A 24,535-nucleotide genomic window follows, 5' to 3' on the forward strand; every position below is an offset into this window, starting at 1 on the left:
AAAGTTATTAGAGGCTCGCCTCGTCAGAAAAGCCGGGGCGTACGGTCTCGGTTAGTTTGGCAAAAAGCTTTTAGCTCTAGCATCATAAATGTAGTATTTTGTGACAGAAGATGACAACATGCAAAATACAACGTGACTTCTTACCTTTTTTTGTTGATATACAAAGATCGCGAATCGAATCCAGTCTGTTTCAGATGTGCGAATGATCCATGAAAGTCCAATCAAATACATCCAATTACCAATTTTGTCCACAAATGCTTATACTCCGTGAAATATAGATACATAGTCTGTTGTTTACATCAGATTTCGCATGAAGGTCTTATCGCCTACAATCTGAGGACTGTTTGCGTCGTAACACACTGTATATAAGATTACTCCGGGTTCCAATAACCACGAGTTAAAACTTTGTTTTTAAAAGTAGGCGGGAGTATAATCCATAATATCCAAATAGCGCTGTTATTTCCGTGAGACATGATAACAGCACAGAGGGTCTCATTCAAGTGACTGCTCTATGCTCTCTAGCTACCTGGTGGGTGGAGACCTGCGAGTGGGGTGGTGGGCGGGAAAATTCAAACTGAATGTGACGAAACTTTTTGTTACGTCACAACGGAGCTGAGTTTGAACTCCCGCAATCTGAGACTCAAGGCAGAGGACATTCAGAAACCTGTATCTCACTCAAAACAGCATGGATGGATTTTTTTCCAAGTTTGTATGCGTGTGGGAGCATCAGAGACACAAAATAACACCCCAAGACCCAGAAAAAGTGAGTTTTTCATAATATGGGCACTTTAAACAAGGACTGTCAAAAGATTAATCGTGATTAATCATAAACAAAATAAAAGTTTGTGTTTGCGTAATATGTGTTTGTGCTTTGTGTATATAATATGTATATATAAATACACACATGCATGTATAAATTTAGGAAAAAATTTATTTTGGTATATTTTTATTTATATTTATATTATAAAATATATCAAAATATATATAAATATTAGTGCTGGGCATAGATTAATCTAGATTAAACTCATACAAAATAAAAGTATTTTTTTGCATAACATTATGTTTGTGCTGTGTGGAATTATTATGTATAAAAAATATGCACACATTCATGTATGTATTTAAGAAACATTTATATATATATTTGTTTATATTTTTATATATTCTATATAAATAGAAAACAATATATAAATAAAACATTTCTTAAATTTATATGTGTGTGTGTGTGTGTTTAAATAATTCATGTGTTTATACAATTCAATAAATAAACAAATAAATATATTTAAAAAATGTAATTTTTTTTTTTATTAAATATATATTAAATATAAAAACTAAATAAAAATATAAAAACTAAATAAAAATTTATATTTATATATATATATATATATATATATATATATATATATATATATATATATATATATATATATATATATATATATATATATATATATAATTTTTTTTTTATATTTTCTATTTAAATTTTTATATATATATAAATAAAATTACACAGTGTGCACACATAAATTATGCAAAAAACTTTTATTTTGTATGCGATTAATCAATTAATAATTAACAATTAATCTTTTGAGAGCCCTATATTAAACATATGCAATTAAAATGTATAAAAGGCTTATAATTTGTCACACATATTTTTTAAAAACGTTTCTAACGTTTGTTGGGAACTATAGTACTATAGTATAGTATTTTAATACAAGTATTAAAATGTCTGCACAACTTAATAAAATTTGTTAGGCTTAACAATTTGGGTTAAAAGTTGAACTGGACATGAGTCCGTAACAGGGAAAATCTGTGTAAAATCTGAAATATGATATATTTGCAATAAATGTCATGAGGGAGTTTTGAAGAATATAAATGGACAACATCGATACTCACTTCCTCCACGGATTTTGATGATCAGACTCCCATTGAGCACCGTGCACCCACGCAGAGCTTGCGCAGCGGTGACTGAGTCCACCGTCTTCAATCCTGTGCACAGTTTGGGACAGCGTCCTGCACACGGCCTACAATTCAGCCTAAAAAAATCCAAGACAGCAGTGTTTATATGAACAAAAACAAAGCTTACAATGTTAAATAAGTAAACATGCCTCACTGGTGCACTCCATATATGCATTTATTGTAATCTCATAACACATCAGTTTTGCAATTTCTTGTGATTGCCTCTAGGCAAACACATTGTTGCCCGCATACCAAATTATGTCACCTGCAAGGTTATTTCCATGTTTGTAACAACCTCCCCAATATGGCGCAACTTGTTGCATTTACGTTTACGCGTGTACGTTTTTGAACAACAGAGCAACAATTGTAAAAGTCACACAGACGATCCGTAGGGGTCATCAAGGACAAAGACGAAAACACAATTCCACTGAGACAAAACAAAATACCAAGGATAGTTGTGTTGGCATAAACTCAGAAGAATGCATTGCCTTCAGTGGTTGAATATTCAGGCACCTTTCCAGATACGGAATTTTACAGGAGCGCCTTGCAGTACGCAACCGCCATGCTGTGGCAAACAACCAACTTGGTTTTTCAGCGTTTTGCGTAGTGGAGCCAAGTGACGAGACGAGCGGGCCAAAACAAGGCCGTCTGACGCAACTTTAACGGTTTCGTTCCAAACTGCATGGAATGAAACAAGATACGGTGGAAAGTCAACATAAGTAGTCCCTGTGGCGTAGAGGATTTGTATAATTCTGTTGCTTAATTTGATCTTTTTTTTTTTAAGAAAAGGTTTTTGAGTGCACAACTAAAGCCCAAGATAATAACGTTATGTAATCTCGCTCAAATGTTGCTAAAATGCAGCAAGGGTTGCAGGTGAATCAACCGCTGTTTTTCCAAATTTATTTTGCCCTACAACACACTTTTAAAAATCCCAAACTGGGAATTCATCTACCACCACAATATTCTCTTCGTTATATCTGACTTTTCTCAATTAAAGAAGAAATTGAAATGCTCAGGAAAGGGGCAATACGTCATTACGAATCTGAATTGATTCTTTCTTTCCAACATAATTCCGCATTTTAATTCCACTTCCAGTTTTGGAAATACACACCACCCACATTAAGGTGATCCAAATCGACTGTACATTCCCAATTTTACATCTCAACCCAAGTGCCACTGAATGTTTCCCAGCTGTGCCATCTTTTTGGAAAACAATGGGGAGGAAAACAGTGGGAGCAGTATGAAAGGATGGGGCACGCTGTCACAGACCGACACTTAATACAACATGACTGCCGTTCAGAGGGACGAAAGGTGGCCGGACGGAAAAATCAAGTGAGTTACGTCATTCAAAACAAAATTCCTGGAAAAGCGTCATCCTAAACCGTGATCCCTAAAACGCAGAGACAAAGGAATTCCCAAAACGGCCACCTTCACAAAGCAGCCCGAGACCCGGTTGCAAGCAAACAAAGGCCGCTATTGTTGCCGCGAGGCTGCAGTTTACCAGCGCAGGCCTCAGTTTGCAGCGCTAATTCTCTGTTTATTCGTCCGTTAGTAACAGCCACACATGAAGCTGGACATGCAAGCCGACATGAGCTCAAGCTTTTGGAATAAAAAAGGGCTTCTGACACGCAAGTTTGTTTTGTAAATCGCCTCTCTTGTCCAAAGTGGCTCATTACGATTCTGCTCGGCGCAGACGAAATAATCAGGGTGGCATTTTATGCCGCTCTTAACCTGACACAAGTCATTATAATCTGCTTATGTTCATTTGCCATGACTGTCAAGATGAAAAGCTGTTGCATTTATACTTTGTCAGGTTGAGCGTAGCGGCTGGTTTGCTAATTCGCAAGACAATCAAAACGAATAACAGCTCAAGCTAGAAATAATTTGTGCCTACTGAGCAAGATTCACAAAGACTGAACATCACAAAGACTGGTAAAGAAATTTAAACCCTTAAAAACAAAAGAAGTTTCATCATTTACGAAGCTGAACAAGAAAAGCATTTAGAAAGTAATCGAGTTTCATGCTAAATTTATTAAAATCACAATACTAGTACATACGTGGTAGAATTCATGGTGGTGTATCCAGACGGGCATTCTGGCAAACAGGCTCCGTTGTGAATGACATACTCATGGCAATCGCCACTCTTGGCCTTGCACTGATTGTGAAGGTCCTGGCAGAATTTAAAGGACACGCAGCGCCATCCCTTGAAGGTGTAGTAGCCTAGCGGACAGTGCTCAACGCAAGTGTCTCCCAACAGGAATTTTCGACAGGCCACGCATTTGGTTGCGTTCCCTGGAGCGGAGCAGCCGCCCAAACACTGTTCGTGACAGCACTCCTTGTGGGGTGTACAGGCGCCGTGCTTGCATTCGGAAGGGCACACTGTGAGAAAAACAAAAAACGGACGTTACAAACACAACCATTACATTCGTTCAGTGATTTAGAGATTCATAGAGGCCTTTAAGTAATACAGAATAACTCAATACAAAAAAAGTGACATATTATATATCATAGGGGTCTCCAAACGTGATTCTCAATTGTGATATTTATTTATTACATTATTTATATTAGCTTGGCTTGGTTTATGTATGTTAACATTTTAAACAATACTAAAACATATCAACAAGTCAAATAAAATAAAATCAAGGAAAACAAAAAAGTTTTGAGTAGACTATATCAAAAAGTAGCCCTCCCGATTGTTTTATCCATTGTGGTAGCCCTTGCTCACAAAAAGGTTGGTGATCCGTACAGCACATATAACATTTTTAAGCAAAACTTTAAAATTTAAACGTCTTTTAAAAGGGAAAAAGAGTTCTTGGATGAGCTTTTACAGATTCCACATCCTTTTTGCTTATAACAAACTAAGTGGCTCTAAAAAAAACTCATATTTTAAATTTGATAAATGATCATAATACAAATTGTACACAAAACAAACAGACAAAAAAATCCCCCAAAATTACATGGAAAACATTCATAACTTAAATTATAATATTTTTACAATTTAAAAAATGACTAGAAATATTTTGTACAACAAATGCTATTATAAAATGTTCGGAATTTTTTTATGATAAAATAGACTGGGCAATGTATTGAATATTATTGCGATATTTGTGCCGAAGATGAAATAAATTACAGTTAATGTCAAAACGCGCATAGATTTTGTGGCTGGATAACGATTAATCGCAACTAATCGTTTGCAGAATTAAAGTTTTTGTTTACATCATATATGTGTTTATGTGTGTTTAATAATTTAATTTTAAAAATGTAATATGTAAATAAAAATACAAATATATGAATACACACAGATACATGTATATTATTAAGAAAAAAACTATATGTATATTTTAAGTATTCATATTTACATATAATATAAATTATTTATAAATATAAAATATATATACATATATTACGCACATAATTTTTATACACAATGAACAGAAACAATAAACAAATAAACAAAAACTTTTATTCTGCAAACGATTAGTTGCGATTAATCGTTATGCAGCTCTAATACAAGTATTCATTTAATAAAAAGTGTCGTCACTAGGCCTTATTTTTTGTTCTGTATAAATCGTGTGTTTTTTAAAAATGTGGCAAAATAAAGTCACCTTTCAATCAATCAAGAGGTGGAAATTATATTTAGATATATCGTTACTTGGAAAATTTTCATTCCTAAAATGGCATCATTGGTTTCGGGCCGAACCCCCCCACACACCGCCGAAAATGCAAGCTAAAAAATATCTCCCCGCCCTTTTATCCCGTCACATCCAAGTGAGGATGCGTACACCCCCTTACTTTCTCAAATATTTCACAAAATTATACAGGATCTCGTGTTCTTTCCAGCCAAAAAGCTGAGAACGTTTGGCCTTATAGATAAAATATAGTTATGTAATATAGCACTGCCTAACATAGTTATATAATATAGCACTGCCTAACGATTAGTCGCGACTAATCGTTTGCAGAATAAAAGTTTTTGTTTACATATTAAATGTTTGTGTAATGTGTATAATAATTATGTATATATAAATGCACACACATGCATGTATATTAGGGCTGGAACGACGCGTCGACGTAGTCGATTACGTCGATTACGTAATTACGTCGATTTGCCGGAAATGCGTCGATGCGTCGCACTGTTTACATTTTGAAATGAAGGCGGCTTCAGCTCTGACCGGGTGATACAAGTGTTATACCAAACAGACAGAACGCGATCAAAAGTGTGGGAATACTTTAAGCAGAGACCAAATAAAACACATACTGTGTAAAACTGAAATGGCATACCACAGCAGCGCAACACCTGTGTATGATCATCTTAAAAGAAGAAAACCTGGGGCTCTCCGACCTCAAAATGACGAGACGTCAGCGTAAGAATTTGAACTATTACAGTATGTTTTTATACAACAATAGAATCAATACATATTGTGCTTAATACAGCTGCGTTTACATCTTCGTTTAATACGAGCTGCGAGACGCCTGACAGACGCGACATTGCATCGCTTCTGGGCAGTATGTTGAAACAGTAAATAAAGAGCAGGACTGTTTTTATATTAAGAAGTTATGAAATAATAAGTTACTGTCACATTGAGAACTGATAGGCATGTGCCCGCGTGCACTGAAAGCCAGCTGGCAGTGCGGAGTTCCCAATGAACGTCTTTTTTGCGAATATGTGCGCAGATATTACAGAAGCTCGTCTTGTAAGGTATTCCTGACATGCGTTTATTTAAAGTAACAGCGGCGTAAACGCTGTTTATAAAATATTAGAAGATCATACTAACTGAACTTGTTTTTTACCCGGAACTTAAGAAAAGTTAAATGTTAAAGTTAAATGAGAATGCAGTACTACTAATAGTAATAATATTAACAGTAATAATATAACCATTACATTTTATATAAGGGTTCATGAATCACAATGAACTTATTTTTACTTCAGTCTGAACTAATGCTGAGTTAATGCATGTACTAATAATAAACTAATGTTTAAAATATTAATATATGCCTATTTTATTGTTTAAAGTGAATAATGCCTCTTTTAAAGTGGCACTGCCACTTTATTTTTCATGTTGAAAATTTTGGTTTGTGTGTTTGTTTAATTAAGAAAATGCTTAAATAAAACGTTGGCGTTAATGGCAGATGTTACATTTATTATTTGTTGGGGAATTATATGTATAAAAAAATCATTAGACTATTCGATTAATCGAAAAAATAATCGATAGATTAATCGGTTGAAAAAATAGTCGATAGTTGCAGCTCTAATGTATATATTAAAAAGAAAATATTTGCATGTGTATAAACATTTTTATATTTACATATAACTTATATCATATATAAATTTAACTATTTATTGAATCAATTTATTTTTTCCTTAAAATTATACATACATGTGTTTGTATTTATATATACATAATATTTGGTGATGTACTGTGTATAATAATTATGTAAACAAAACTTTTATTCTGCAAACGAATAGTCGTGACTAATCATTAGGCAGCCCTAATAATATATATTTATTTATTATACAAATATACAGAAAACTGTTCAAAAATATTAAGTTTTTAAAAATAAACCATTTTCGTGCATCATTATTTTTCGTTTTCGGTCCAAATGCATCACTAGGCTAAACCTTCACAGTAAATGAGAATTCGGATAACTATCGTTGTAATAATGGCACAGTGCAACAAAACCACACGATGATCTGCAAATGAACGTCATCATTAAAATCAGCACGTTTGATAAAAGCCAGGATGAGCTGCACGGAGAGGCAATGTGAGGTCATCATCATCACTGGCAGTTCTTTGCCTTTCATCATTGCAGAAAGGAACTGATTCAGAGTTTTGCTTGGCCGCAGGGCCATCTGGAAGTGAAGCTTGTGCTTCGTAGGGTGTGAAAATAAATGAATACAGCCGGCTGTAAGTCATCTTCCCTTTCAAACAGCAAACACTCACACAAGCTGCCTGATAGACCACACCAAAGACTCGACACTGGGGCAAACCACAGCGTTCCAGAAACATGTTTGGAATAGCGTACTACTGTTTTTTTCAGTATGCATTGTCAACTTCACGCAATCCAGATTTTCAGTCCAGATGACCTGGTACCTTTGGCAAATGTACTGAAGCACACTGCACGAGACACCGTATCCCACCATGCAATGCACTCGAATTGACCTTTCATTGTTAAATATAACTAGCAATCACAAATTTCATTAACTTTCTCATAACTCAGAAAACAAAAGTTTAGATTTAAAACATAATAAAAAAAAAAAAAAGAAACAACAAACATAGTTTTTGTATTATAATTTTGCCCATAACTGAGCAGCCCTAATGCAGGTACAGAGTATAGGAAAAATTAAGAATAACCGCAGTTAAATTATTTTTTATTTATTTTTTATAAAAATGCATAACATGAGGAATTCAATAGTAGGCCAGCCTCTACTCATCAGCAACAATGCTATCAAAAACAGACTCCCGATCCGGTCCGGATTTTCGCTCCAGCCTCAGACCCACCCTCACCCTTAACCAATGTTTTTGCTGTCCGTGGAAGGCAGCCATTCAATGGCCTCTTCCAACAGACTGAAAGATCCGCCCCTGGTTAACCCCCGACGCGCCGGCAGACGGATGCAGAGCAACACGCTGGAATAATACACAAGGGCAGGCAGGAGCGAGCATGCACGCAGACGGGCGCAGTCTCTTAGCATTCCACGCATACACAAACGCAGTCGCTGCGTCGTCTCCCCGAGGATGAGCCCTGTGTAAACACACACATCTTCTCTCTACGGCTTACGAGCTCCCTCCTAGTTTTCATTCATAAGCATTGTTTGTGTTTTATGGAGGGGGGAGGTATTGGAGGTCCTATTTCTGCTTTTTAACAGGTAGTGATGTATAGATATTTGTGATAAGTTGCTTCACTATAAAAATTAATTGTTCAAATTAGACGTCGACGATATGGTTTTTTTATGGCTGAGGCCAATATTAAGAAAGCTGTAAATAATAGACGAACAGAAAATTGTTGAAATTAAAAAATAAAAAACATTAGATATGCATAACATCTATAAATACACCATTGTAAAGTACATATTTACAAGACATACTTAATGTGAATCTTATGGTACTGTTTAAATAAGTGTGTTGAACTAGTGTGGTGTTGTGTCATGTAAAAAAGTGAATAATGATAATTTTACTGTCTGTCAGACTTTGGCTTTACATTAAATGACACTGAGTGTCTTTTTTATTATAAACATCAAATTTAAATAATAGCGTTGGCCGAATAGAAAAATGTATCGGACGATGGCAAAAAAAATAATATAAATATTGGCCGATATATCGGCATCGGCAATATATTGTCCCATCACTAGTTAAAATAACTTAAGCTATTATTTTTTATAATTTATAGCACTCGTCACTAGTCAAGAAAGTTGAAATGAAATGTAAATTCAAATTAATTAAGTTAATACAATTTTTACAGTGTAGCTATAGACCGATTCATGAGACACACGTGCGCTGACACGATACACGCACTGTAAAAAATACTTTGCTGCCTTAAAATTCTTTGTTGAATCAACTCCGATTTACAAGTCATTTCAACTTACTATTATTTATCTTAATTACAGGTGAGTTGTTATAACTTAAAAATTTAAGTTGACTCTCAACTATATTTTATAAGTTGTGACAACTAATTTCTGTTGACATGACTTGTAAATCTGAGTTGATTTAACAAAAAAAAGTTTTTTACATTCTGGATCCGAACTTTACTTCTGGTTTTGTTTTTTTTAATGGTCTGACTAGTTGCTAAACTGATCTCTTGAACAAATGCTTCGTCGTTGATGTTTTGGTTTCCTTTGTAATCTATGTGTTGTTGTTTTTTTTGCTTGTTATATAAAAAAAGTATGTTTAAAGAACTTTGTTGTTATTTATTAATATAGCAGAGTTTGGGGGGACCATGACAGCCGTTTGTTTATGTTGTTCCTGATGAAACTGTCTATATAAAACAAAGCGACATTGGGAAGGTCATTTTTGTGTGTCCATTATGTTTTCCGAAAAAAGAGAAGTACACAGGTGCAGGATAAAAACAAATCAAGTATAAATATACATAGGGGAAAACCGCATACTGTTTATCTACTTCCCTTTATTTTGTAAAAAAAAAATGCAAGGGTGAAAAAGACCTTTATGTTGCTTTTTTTAAAGAAAGTAAAGTGAACTATTATACAACTATTGTGTATTATTTTTACATATTAAGAAAACAATTTAGTTTTCTTACAATGAACTTTTATTGTATTTAAAACAAATATAAACAAACAGGCATCGTAAACATGCAGCTACGAGAGCGGAGGCAGAACAAGGAAGTTGGATGAGGGAAGGCGTAAAAATGTAAACAAAACAAACCCATAAATACCAAAAGAAACAGAGTCACGTGGCTAAAAAAAACGAAAAAAAAAAATCTTGTTGCGTAGCTTGAAGTGTGAATGTTACTCACTGAGTGGATGACAGACATAAACGTGACCCATCAGTTTAAAATGATGAATGTCATCCTCTTTATGAATTGGTGGTACATGCTTGCGAGAGTTCTTTTAGTTTAAGATTAATACAACCAAGGTGTTGTAAGGACTGTTATAGGAGGTATTTTTCACCAGCTGACATTAGATTTTAATAAACAAATGATATACAAGATGATTGTTGTAGAAATCTGATTGTATTTTGGTAAAAAAAATTTAACTTATACTTCATGCTCGAAACTGAAGGCCATTGCGGACAAACAAAAATATTTTGTATTTCTTATACTATTTATTATTGTGTGTGGTGAGCTTGCTGTGGCATGTGAATTTCCCTTCGGGGATTAATAAAGTTAATCAAATCAAAATCAAAAACAAGCTTAAGGCGTCAACCTGGACGGAAGGCAAAATTCCACAAATGTGTGACCCTGTCTGTGAAATCCAGGCTGAATTCTTATCAAGGTTTAACTTCAATCTTTGACGCAGTCAGTTTTGAAGATATCAAGGTTACATTGTCAGTTTTTTACATTGCGTACGATAATTTTATAAAGAAAAAATATATTTATTGTGGACGTCTGTTACACGAAGGTTAATGACTGTCAAACAAGAACATTTACGAATATAATATCGCCTCTGGTTATCGTAAAAATTTGCCTATTGACCAAACACATAACAAATCTTCGATCTCTCATAAACAGGAATTCTAACGGTTACCTTGACATTGAACGTTATTATTATGACGTATTAGTACAGGTACGAACGTATGCGAGTTTTACGATGGCAGGTCTTTGTTTTTCGTGCATTGCGGGGTGTACGTGTGTGCACACCTTGCCTCGGGAGCGAGCGATGGACCTGCTTGGACAAGTTGTGGAGCTTGTGTCATCAAACACACACACATCATTCAAACGCACACAACCAGACCTCAAATCTCTTTAGTGGCCTTCAAAACCTAAATATTTGATCGGACAATGGATGGCTCACCCTCTTCGTCCAGCACTATACCTTATGTTACAAACCCTCTAGATCCTAAAATGTTTGGTTGATCGAAGCACTGTGATTAAAACGTACACTTGCTGAGGTAAATTGATCAAAAACTGAGTCACACCCTTGGTACAAGGAAGTGGAAGAAAAACACTTTTCCAGGAATTACAATTGGGTTTCCCCACTATATTTGGAATAATAAAACGCCAACGGGTTAACTGACTGTATCCAAATGAGTAAGGATAAACTTAATTAACGCATAAGCAGGAAGTCGGATCCAGAATGCATGTATATATCTCTACCCAACAGGTTATCTGTACCCAACCAAAGTGATGAAATTAGTTGGTAATGGCGAGGTTGTTTCCCGGCAAATCAAAAACCAGACTGAAGGCAAATCGACACCTGCCCTACACTATCGATGGTTATTCTTCAATCTAAGCTTCCGGTCAATGACAAAACTCAATTATTGGAACATAAGCAGGGGACAAACAGACCATCAAGGCCGTCCAGAATGTTCCTTGACCCAGACGGTGATTCAATAAAGGCCTCCTGCAAAAGAACACCGAGTCACCTGTTATCTAGATGGTTCTTCAATGAGCGCATCTGTCTGAAAGAGTTACTCATAGCAGCTGTTCTGACGATCTACGCCTCTGCCTGCCCTTCTAGATGTACTTTTTTAGGTAGTTTGCACCTGCATAGCACCACTAATCTATCCAAATTACATTTCGGAAATAAGGGGTTATAAAAGTGCAGCTTTGTGGTAAAACCGGATAAACTGAGCATTATTGCATTTGCCTTTTTCATTAAGAAGTCTGAGAAAACATTCAAATCTCGACGAGAACGGCCTCCAGTCGAGCTCCAAAAGATATTCAACACAACGTAGCAAAATTTTTTTGATTTTATATAAAGTTGTATATAAAGACTAGAAAGTTAGCAAGTCAGCCTTCGAAAAATCTGCAAAGACATACGAAAGTCAAACTCGACATTTTACTCGAAATTATAGGCAAGAAACAAGCGGCTTTGGTCAAACAAACGCAAATTCCAGTTAACTTCGCAAATAATGAATAACAACAATTTTGATAAGCAAAATAAACAAACTTAGTTCAAATCATAGCTAAAGCGAATCGAAAACTACACCGAGTTAACGTTACTGTATGAAATGTATACTAGAGATGCACAACGATCAATCGCGATTAATCTATCTCAGAATAAAAGTTTTTGTTTACATCATATATGTGTGTGTAAACTGTGTATAATAATTATGTATTTATAAATATGCACACATGCGTGTATAATTTTAAGAAAAAAAAAATTTTTATATATTAAGTATTTATATTTCTATATTATATAAATTATACATAAATATGCAAATGTATATACACATCTAAACATTTCTTAAATATATACATGCATGTGTGTGTATTTATCTATAGAAAGATATTATAGACGGTTTCAGCAGTAACAACATAAACAAGCGGCTGTCGTGGTCTGCACGTAACTTCCGGTAAACTCAAACAAAATAACAACCAAGTTCTTTAAACTTAAGTTTATTTATATAACACGCAAAAAAAACAACACATAGATTACATAGGAAACCAAAACAATTGTTATTTTCGAGAGGCATTTGTTCAAGAGATCAGTTTAGCAACTACCCAGACAATTAAAAAACGAAACCGGAAGTAAAGTTCGGATCCAGACGTGTATCGTGTCAGCGCACGTGCATCCGATGAAACCGTCTATACACAGTTTACACACATATATGATGTAAACAAAAACTTTTATTCTGCTATAGATTAATTGTGATTAATCGTTATGCATACGTGTGCATGCTAATGTATACTATATTAGGGCTGTAACGATTTATGGTGCAAATGCGCGTTTTCTAAATTAATGAATTACGGTGATATCCCGGCAGATCCCAAAGCCAGGGGGCGCTCTCGTGTAGAAACTCCCTTTGTGCCACAGAAGTAGCAGCATTACAAACGCTATTCCGGGAAATGTCTACAGGAATATTTATATTGCTGTTCTTCAGATTGTTTCAGGTATTTTCATGATAATAAAGAATATTTTGAATTATTTTATTTAACGAGTGTTGCTTTTTTAAATGCACTTTATAAATGACTCCGACTCATAATGATTTTAGATTGATAAAGACTTCTTACTGACCAAAACGCTATAGTACACGCACAAGCTGCGCATAAAACACAGAATCGCAGCCTTGCGATGCAGAATCCATTTTAGACAGGTCTTTTTCATGGGACATGCGATATATCGTTACAACCCTATACTATATAATGTTTACAATGTTAACTACAAACTTTTATTCACATAGTGGTTATCCATGATCGCCATCTCCCCTCGTCTTTAGAAAAAACAACATTTGTTATTTTCAACAAGGTATTTGTTCAGTTTAGCTACTAGCCAGACCCTTAAATAAACAGAGATCGGAAGTTACGTTCCGTCCAGACGCGTAAACGCGTGTGCATCTGATGAAACAGTCTATTGAAGACATTTCTTTGACAAAAACCAATGGCTGTAGCCGAGGTGGGCACAAAATCAATGTCCATCAGGACTGATGCTCGCCTTCGTCACCAATGATCAAAACCCGTTCACCACTTCTCCCTTAGGTCCAGAACGAAGCAGACAAGTGTGTTGACTGGACACTTTGGTGACAGCTAGAGCCGGCATGCAAATAACTTTTAGGGCGTTTAGCTGAAGGGAAGGTGGAGAATGATTACAATTAAACCTGCATGGAAAGGTCACAGCACGTTTGCGATATTGTGAACGTTATAACAGATGGAAAAGCAAGAATCCGAGTCTTTTCCGAAACAATAACTGTTGTCAAGTTCAAGAACTGTGCAGTTCAATCAGTTCAGGTTGAAAAAGCTGTAAGGACCTTGATGTTGTGGACACTGCTAGCTTAGCTTCTGCCATAATACCGTATAAACTGGACTTTGGTGAAAAAAGTATTTGCTTAATCCATGTAACTAGATCACCTCGGTTTAAAAGAGCTCGGGCATATTTTTCAGCCTTAAAGCTAAATGAATAGGCCACTATCTTTTAACTCAAGCAACGTCTGATTCAGGGTGGCCCTCTTTGCAGGTGGAATTGTTGCGTTTCAAGACATTGTGCCGAATGAGGACAGCAAGGAAAAACATGAGCTTTCGTCTGACCAGGTCTCGTGGACGTTACGAAGTGGTCGGATGTACATGCGAGGACTCGGGCTGGGCCGAACGTGCTCTAGAAACCTGCGGCGTCATTGAAACGGGTGCAGTGCAGACTGCTTCATATTCATGACGCAGCATGGTGATCTCTCAGTCTGGGCTTACTCGCCTTTCTCTCATACAGCCGATACATAACTGCTTGCACCGTCTGACTCACAGTAAAAGAGAGCTAGATTGTTTCCCGGGTTACAGCGATATCCGAATAACTTTCCGTAATCTGGTTCTCCCGTCAGAGGACTCAGGGTGAGCTGGGGATTGAGCTGGGGATTTGATAGCACAGGTGCCCATATATTCAGACTAATGTAGAAATATAACACAGAGGAGAGCATTGCATTTTTCCTCTAAGATATTATTTTCACTGATTAACTTTTAAAACAACCATAAATACAACAAGATAAGTCACGTGTAATGCATTAGCAAAATGAAAAACACTATTAATACATTAAAGGGGACATTTCACAAGACTTAAAAAAAAAAAAAAGTAAAATAAATCATGGGTGTCCACAGAGTACGTATGTAGAGCTTAAGCTCAACATACAATATAATTTTTTTAATAAGATGTTAAAATTTAAAAACCCAAATTGTAGGTATGAGCAAAAATTTGTTACTCGAATTAAATATTTTCAACTTGCGCGAAGATGCGTTTGAGGCGAATAACGCGCATTTTAACCCAATTTGCGTCATTCGCATTGCCCTGCGTGAGTATGCGTTTTTTTTACATCTTAACATTTGTATGTAATTTGTATCTACTCACGCAAATCATTGAATTCGCGTTTGGTGTGTACGCCCCATTACTATTAGACCTAACCCATAATCATAACAGCATAACGAGAAATACTGATGCTATTTTATCAATGTAAAAATAACAAGTAATTATTTGGATTAGCAAATCTTATTAAAGGATTAGTCAATTTTCTATAAAAAAAATCCAGATAATTTACTCACCCCCATCTCATCCAAAATGTTGATGTCTTTTTTGTTCGGTCGAGAAGAAATTATGTTTTTTGAGGAAAACATTTCAGGATTTTTCTCATTTTAATGGACTTTCATGGACCCCAACACTTAACAGTTTTAATGCAGTTTAATATTGCAGTTTCAAAGGACTCTAAACGATTTGAAACGAGGCATAAGGGTCTTATCTAGCGAAACGATTTACATTTTTGGCAAGAAAAATAAAAAATATGCACTTTTAAACCACAACTTCTCGTCTTCCTCTGGCTGTGTGACGAGCCAGCGCAACCTTACGTATTTGCATGATGACGTCGAAAGGTTACGTGTTACACATGAAACGCACATTTGCGAACCATTTTAAACAATAAACTGACACAAAGACTTTAATTAGTATCATTCAACATACAACAACGTTGGAACGGTCCTCTTTCTCCACAATTGTAAACACTGGGGCGTAGTTTCGATACATCATCCGTGACCTCTTGCGCGTCACAGGACCGGGGGAAAATGAGAAGTTGTGGTTTAAAAGTGCTTATTTTTCTTGCCAAAAATGACAATCGTTTCGCTAGATAAGACCCTTATGCCTCATTTGAGATCATTTAGAGTCCTTTGAAACTGTAATTTTAAACTGCATTAAAACTGTTATGTATTGGGGTCCATTAAAGTCCATTAAAATGAGAAAAATCCAGGAATGTTTTCCTCAAAAAACATAATTTCTTCTCGACTGAACAAAAAAAGACATCAACATTTTGGATGACATGGTGGTGAGTAAATTATTTGGATTTTTTAAGAAAGTGGACTAATCCTTTAACATACTAACAGAAAGAGCCATGTCAATATTCAGCAAAACACATTAATGACTTCTCCCACAACATCCTACATTTAAAACACTTTATCCTTTAATGTGACTGTACAATTATTGAAATATTTATTAATGAGATCTTCTTCAATATTGGCAAATAAGGAAAGTATCTCAATTCAAATTAAGACTCAATTCAAACAATAGGAAGGCAAATACAGGGAGACAATAACAAACACTTAAGATTCCAGTTCAAGGAGGATAAAGGCGGGGCTTTTCCACTTTTTCCCAGAAGTACCTGCTTTTTATCATTTTGTTGTCTGGATTTTTCTGTATCGTGGAAAATAGTATTGGGGAATATTCAGTTCTCAGAAAAGCGTCTCAGTACTCGTTCCTGTGAATTAGGACCAGCACTAAGTGGTCTGAAAGCAACTAAAGTGGAAAATAAACAACGTCCTTGTAAATTCTTGAACTTTCCATTTTTCAAAGCATGACTATCTGTGGCAAAGTCAACTTAAGATCAAGACAACTGTATATATTATGTAGTATAGGCCTACTTACGGCTTATAAAACAGGTGCTGAATAAAAAATAGCTCAAGTAGGAAATAACAAACAGATTTTATGGGCCATACACACACTGTGCATTCCCAAACAGATGGAATTCTGGGAAATGAAACACTTCTTAAAGGGGAAATGGTCATAACAAAATACCATGACATGCAACAAAGGCCACAGACAGCAACAGTATTGAAAAATAGCATTATTCCCAAAGCCGTGTCCCAGTCAAATATTCCATAATAAAAACAATATCCATAGAGTCTGGCTGTATGGACCATTAGGCTGTAAGACGCTAGACACTTTTTGGTCTCGCGCAGGTAGGGCACAGCTGGTTAAAATGATGAGAAAATAACAAACAGCGTTGTCTGCGCTCCTTTCAGACGTGTCGCTCATAAAATGGTCATTTTAGGGTGAATGCAAAATACAGGCAGGTCATTTCACCTCAAAATCAAAAGACAGATTTATGAAATCAAATCTTGTGTTTTAGCATGATTAAAATTGATTTTCATAATCCAAAATCCGACGATTTATCACCCCCATTTTTTCTACTCGTATTTCAGTCAAATGATTAATGCCATGCGAAATAAACACGGATATATTCATGCATTGCCTTGCAAAAATATTCAACCCCCTGGCCAATTCACTAAAAAAAACTTAAAATTATTAATTTTCAGCTTCAATATGTTCAAATAAAATATCAATCAGAATGAAATTTCAGTGTGCAATTTTTATTTGGTTTTCTGAGTGAATTAGCCAGGGGTTTGAATACTTTTGCAAGGCACTTTAAATTAGATAGTATTTGTTGTACTTCGTAAGATGTATGCAAATTTTAATGCAAAAAATTTATAATGTGTACAGTTTTTTTTGTTTTGAGAATTTTCATTTTGGTGTTAATGACGTAACAAAATAATTTGCATTTATGTGATGTCATTGCGTTGTGATAGCATTTAATCTAATGTTGGCACACGAATAGTGCATTTTAACACAACTGAATGCTTTTTTTATTTATATTATTTGTTCCTGGCAATATTGTTTAAACGCCGTTCCTTTAATTGTTGTAAAATCATAATTTATAATTTTATGTTTATGTTTGAAACATAGAACTGCAGGTAACGTCACATACGCACCTTTAGGCAGAAATCAAATGATGTCAAACATGGATGATGACAACTTTACCACAAATCATCCCCAACAGCTCAAATTATAATTATTACAAGTTTATCATTGTGAATAAAAAATAAAATAAAATAAAATATAATATAATAATATAATAATATAATAATAATAATAATAATAATATAATAATAATAATATAATAATATAATAATAATAATAATAATATAATAATAAATATATATATATATATATATATATATATATATATATATATATATATATATATTTATATTATTATTATTATTATTATTGTTATTATTATAATTATTATTATTTAGGTTTTGAGGTGAAATGCACTCATGCAACATGTTTTTGTAAAACTTACTCAGTAAAAGTCGCTCTAGCCGGAAAAACAAAAGATTGCTAATCACCTGAACGAAACGTTAAATTCGGTCTGGGGGCGACGTCTGCCCGTTGGTCAACATTTAGACAGAGGGCAGCACTGAATGTTAAAGATTAACAGCCGCCCTGGCGACCTACAGCACAGTGATAAACAAGAGCTCAATTCGGTCAGCTGACTCGCCCCGGCCCTGCCCTTCCTTAGAAAGAGGGCGAATGTGGGTGTGGGGGGGAGTTTGTGTCACAATGCAAGCTCAAAAGAGGCCAGGAACGGGGGGTGTTTGTACGCAGAAGACTACAGCATGGTAGGCGTGATAAAGCTATAAACAGCCGTACCGTTGGGGAGGAAAAAAGAGACGAGATCAAAACGAGAACGACGAGAGCACGTGGCATCCGACAATGTGTTTAATAAACACCAAACTTATAAAAAAAACAAAAACAAGAAATGACTCCCAAATGTTCAGCATTCAAACTGTGTGTCAACAACTAACCTTGATATCAAAACGACTTCCTCCAAAACACTGTAGTAAAATTATTTTGGTCAAGTCTGTGCCTGGCGATAACAGCCGGTAGTTCCTGCCATGCTTGGCATTGCTTGATCCCTACTTAGAGCAATTAGTCGACTGGCAGGACAGCTTATTGTGTCACCCTGGCAGGACTTTAATGAAAACACACTATTTTCCAATTAAGAAATGCCCGTGTTTTATTTCTGGGACCGGATGAAGCAGGTCATTGCGGGGCAAAGCAAACCATCTTCCTTAAATGCTGAAAAATAGAATTTTTTTATATGGCCGGTCAGAACGGTTCACGCCTGGGGTGTTCAAGATACTTAGGATGGTGTAACCACATCGACATTGGTTATTATTTCAATAAACTCTAATATATTGCGCAACATGCAATGGAGGCTAAACGAACGTAATGTGTGCCACACCAAATTCCTCTTGAGTTTACAATCAGAGCAGATAGTCTAAACAAAGGATGAAACTCTCTTGGCAAAGTCTCCACCGTGGCCATGGAAAAATAATGCTGGTCTGAAATTTATTGATTTCTTTTTCTCCTGCCAGATTTGCGCAAGATTACCAATGCCTACATCAGACCCACCGTACAGCGGATTTTCTTTTGCAAGAAATGGGTCGAATATAACCTTAGCATATATCACAATTCATACTGCTAAATTTCAAAACAATTTAGAAACAAGAATGCCATAAAGATTGACCTTAAAAACTGGTCACGGCTGAAATCTGCTGAACGTCCAGCTTGAATCAGACACACTGAATCAATGCAGTTTTTCGCACACTTGATAAACCCCAAATCATAATTGTTTTACATTAAAAACAAACTCTGAGTTAACATTAAAGGGGGGGGGGTTGCACACCGGACGCGCAGCGCCGTTCTAAAAAAACAGAACACATTGTTTTCTAAGAGTGTGTACACGCCTGGAGGCGTCTGTCCGCTGTGACTCAGGACACTTCTCTAATCCCTGTTGTGCCACAGAGCGCCACTCGCATAGTTTAAAGGAACAGTATGTAAGAAATTTATATCAATGAATCATAAAATGGTCCTGATATGTCACTAGACATTAAGAAATCATGTTCATTTCAAATACTTATATCACTAACAACAGTGGTCTGGCCAGGATATTGTCATTTAAAAAGTGGAGTTGCAGCCCTCGACTGATGTTTATGTTGTCATTTTGTGTATTGGCCACCAGTTGTGTGATTGCAGTACCAGTTTTAGCCACAAGTTTTGTGATTGCAGTACCAGTTTTGGCCACAATCCTACATACTGTTCCTTTAACATTAAATAACATCATATTTGTCCAAATTATTGGCGATTAACATTTGCGGCCAACGTTTATTTTGCATTTTGAAGTAGATGCTATCTGACTAAGCTTGCGCTATTTAATGTGCACTTCAGGTGTACGATACCTCCGAGTTGTCCTAGACGTGACTCGACGCGGTGCGTCCGGTGTGCGATCCCCTTAACGCTTCTTATTTACTTTGAATGGGTGACGTCATGTGTTGCCGAACTGAATTGTTGAACCGTCTGCGTCACGTCGCTGCCATTGCTCGCGGTAGAAGTTGAACATTTCTTAACTTTTAAGCGTCAACGCGTGTGTCAGCCAATCAGATTGTCTTATCAGGGTTTCCCGCAGCACTTTTCAGTTCGGGCGGCCCACCTAAGCTGGGATACCCTACCACCTTAACTATGTCGTCCAAAAAAAAATTCCACCAAATGCCACATGGCCGAAATGAGAGAAAGTCATGGTCCGTCACTGTCTGGAGGATAACTAGCCTGTTGATAAAACATTTAATTCATTACTAATCTAGTATGTGTTTATTTTCTGTCATAGTTTCTTCAAAATTGAGTTTTATTTGAGTTTTTTAATTAAAATATTTTCATCATGACGTGTATGCCCCGCCTCATTGATTGCCACGCCCCCGGCCCGCCCACCTGCACAACCCTACCACCTTAACTAACAAATTTTCTGCGGGAAAACCTGCTTATGCAAATAACCAAGTGCAGAGCAAGCCAATTACGTTTATGCAAGTGTTCGGCCACTGTGATTGGCTGTTGGCCGCGCTTCAGACACGCCTTTCGTAAAACGTTAACGCTGGCACCCCGTGTGAATGTACCGTTATGGTTTACTTACAATAGTTTCATTGAAAAGTGATTGGTCACATGATAAATCGTTAGACTATTCAAGCCTCATCCAAGAGAATTTGTACATATTTTACAAGTTGGGTAATTCGTATAGATTCAAAGTTAATCATGCAAAAACATATGATTGTCATAAAAACAATTACGAAACCCCATACCTAAAGGGCTTGTTATAGTTGTGCGTAGGTCCTACGGCGTACCCGCGACGGCGTAGGTTCCGCGTCGACGTTCAAACACACGCGCAGACCGCTGGTAGGCAGTATCCACGCGTGTAACCACAGTAGCAGGGTGACCGTCAAAGAAGAAGAAGCTTGGCAAGTTAACCCACAAACGAAGAAGAAACAGCAACTTGTGTATGATTGCAGAAGGCCAGCAATGATGGAAGTAAATAAACAGCGACTTTTGTTGTAGTTTGAGAAATCACTCCTCAACTTGGCTCTTCTTTGTTTTCACCGTCGCAAACGGAAATACCTATGACATAGGTTTTTTTTACCTGATGGGAGGGTTCTGTTGGACCAATCACAGCGCTTGCGGTCCGTGTAGAACTGACGCGCTGTTAAAAATATTACGAGGTGCACGTCAGGCTACGCAGAGCTACGCACAGGCTACGAATGCGTAGCTACGGCGTAGAGTTTATGCACGACTATAAATCAGGCGTAACCCTAACATCACAGGGGTCAAGGCAAATTGTACGAAAATGTCTAAATGTGATCGTACTAATTAATACAAATTAGCCACCACGTAAAATACGTAGGAATTGCCATAACAAAGCATTGATGATTCCTATTCTTGTGAAAAAAAAATATTTATTTAAAATATAATTACTAAAAACAAAACCATAATCATTAAAAATAAAACCAAGAAAAAGTGAAATATATAATTGTACAAAAAAATGTGTTGTTGTAGTTGTTGTTAACTTTTTAGAAACCATTTATTCAGTGTCAATTTTTTATTTTTATACTACTAATAATAGTTAGTATTAATAATTAGTAATAAATTAGTAATAAATAAAGTACAATACTATTTTCTACTTTTTTATTATTTTATTACTACTAATAATAATTTAAAATTAATTATTAATCATGTAATATTAGCACAGTTGTTTGTTAGCAATTAGCAAGCACCCTACTTACATTTGCCAATTCTAAGAATGGTAGAACACTTCAAAAAAGAGAAAGAAATGTACAAATAAAGTCCATTTGGGAGCAAACCACCAAACAAAGAAATTGTTCCTAAAACTACAAGTTCAATCTGACAGCTTGTTTAGCACAAAAGCTGATGGCACACGATGCTCCAACGCGTCTCATTTACATAAACTTCATTAACACCACGTTAAGGGAATCCTATGCTACGCGCACCACATGGCGCCGGTAATCATAGTCGAAGTGTTAATTTTTTTAATGAGACATGATAACCCAAAAATACTCCGCTGTGAACCGCATGGCCCTCGTTTCGAGCGAGCTAAAAATACGTTCCCTACGAGCCTCGCCAAGCGTTTCTGTACTTCTCCCCCGCCTATAGTGCGAACGATCGGGTTGTTTACATGTTTTCTTGGAAGCACTGTGAACTGGCAGGGTTCTGGAAGCTTAAATTGGATCAGGGGAGCGTGTTTTTTTGGGTCTGACTCCGAGTATGGCGTGGTGACAGAATCCAGAGCTTTGCTTTTCCAAACTTGGCTGATTTAAAAGGGAATTCCCCCAAACTTACTGCGAGGTAATGCACGGCTGTACACACACCGGGCTAAGCTCACGTATGGACCGGGTCTTCAAGCCTGGCGTACTGAAGAAAAACTCAACACGTTCATATGGGAAATTTGCATAAGACGTACTTGCATGCAAAAACAGCTAGACGGAACGCAATGCATGCTTTTGTTTTTACAACGCAACACAGCATGAGACATAACGCAACGAGCAAAACTTTCCTCCACATGTGTTTGGCTACAGAATCTGTTTTTTAAGGAGATGATTTAAGGACGCAACTTTGTAGTTTTGTTTCTGAAAAACGTCAACTACGAACAGCTGAAGTAGACAATTATGATAGAATTAAAGCATTAAAAATATAAAATCTGGGCAAATAGTCGACAATCATGACCTATTAATAATTACATATAATGTATCTACATATATGCAAAGCTCATATTTGATGCATTACCCAAACTATCCAATCATTGAAAACAAAGCAACATCTTGATAAGCTAAAAATTACGACTGTCATTTTATGGGATGCCGAACATTGGAAAGTATGTGGCGGGGCGGGTTAGGATGCGACTCTGAGTCACTGCTCCGTATGGGGGAGTCCACAGCTGGTTCCTGCTCCGAAGAAAACCTCACGCTTTGATCAAAGCCCGTAATCAAAAACTGCCCATCATCTGTGTCCCAACATCTCATTAGACACAATGCGAAGTACGAACGGACGAGCGATTGAAGAAGCTAGAGGTCCTCCCTTTCGTCACTCACCAGCTGTGGGGTTTTACAGCCGAGGCACCGGGCGCCCAGATGTACTGCGAAATGAAGACGAATGCAACAGCTTGAGAAAAACAAGCTGGAGAGGAATATCAGTGATGTGTTGTATTTATTTAATATGGCCTAATTACGTGCGGACGGCAATATATTCACTCTGGCAAGCAAACATATCAGTTCACGTGGTGGAGCCACGGAGTTGGTAAATAAGAAAACGCCCTTGTATATCAAGGTTAAAGGACAGGTATGTTTTGACAAATCACGTGACTTTCTGTTGGATTGCACGGGCTGTCAATAAAACTTGGGTCATGACATCAACACAGTTTGCAACGGGCTGCGTCATTTACTTTAAAGAAACGTTTCGGACTCATTAGTTAAACTGAGACCAAAGTGTGGTGGCAACAAAAGGAAGTGTATCAGACAAAACCCATTTGTTAACCGCCACCTGTTAACTTGACATAGAAGTACAGTGCAGGTGCAACGGTGTGTCTGATGGAAACACAGAGAAGAAGGGCAACTGCGGTTATGTGACACATCCATGACTTGAAAACAATCCTCTACCATTACCCGCAAGGAGGGAGGGCTTGTTTTGCTCACAAACAAGTTATGCAATGCCTTCTGCACTACTTAATTCATTAAATTTGTCCCTTTGGAAAGCTCAAAGATATGCGTCATGCTGTTTGTTATTTATATGTTAACTCTCGCTCATTAGTAATTAGCGATGCCTTGATACGCTCAATAAATTTCTTATTTTCAGCTAATGGATGATTGATATGGTTTCTTTAATAGTCGTTATCTAGAGAGCAGAGTCGCCTAGGACAAATATAACGCTGATATAAACATAATAAAATTTAGACAGAGCAAGTAAGATGCACAAAATGGCAAAAAATTGCAAAAAAAAAAAAAAAAAAATGCAAAAAACGTAAAATTTTATGGAATAAAAAAACTTCAC

At 36.3% G+C, this 24,535-nt stretch overlaps 1 protein-coding gene across 1 annotated transcript in view; it reads right to left on the reverse strand.

Moving 5' to 3' along the window:
• The window catches only part of insrb (insulin receptor b), a 72,986-nt gene that overhangs the window by 13,070 nt on the left and 35,381 nt on the right, over positions 1 to 24,535 (reverse strand). Inside the window, exons 3-4 of the mRNA XM_065244542.2 lie at positions 4,014 to 4,335; positions 1,894 to 2,033 (exon numbers count right to left, since the gene is read on the reverse strand). Of these exons, the coding sequence (XP_065100614.1) occupies positions 1,894 to 2,033; positions 4,014 to 4,335 (462 nt within the window). The remainder of the gene's footprint in view (positions 1 to 1,893; positions 2,034 to 4,013; positions 4,336 to 24,535) is intronic.

This window comes from Paramisgurnus dabryanus, chromosome 24 (genome assembly GCF_030506205.2).
Source record: "Paramisgurnus dabryanus chromosome 24, PD_genome_1.1, whole genome shotgun sequence".
In the NCBI taxonomy this organism is placed as follows: domain Eukaryota; kingdom Metazoa; phylum Chordata; class Actinopteri; order Cypriniformes; family Cobitidae; genus Paramisgurnus; species Paramisgurnus dabryanus.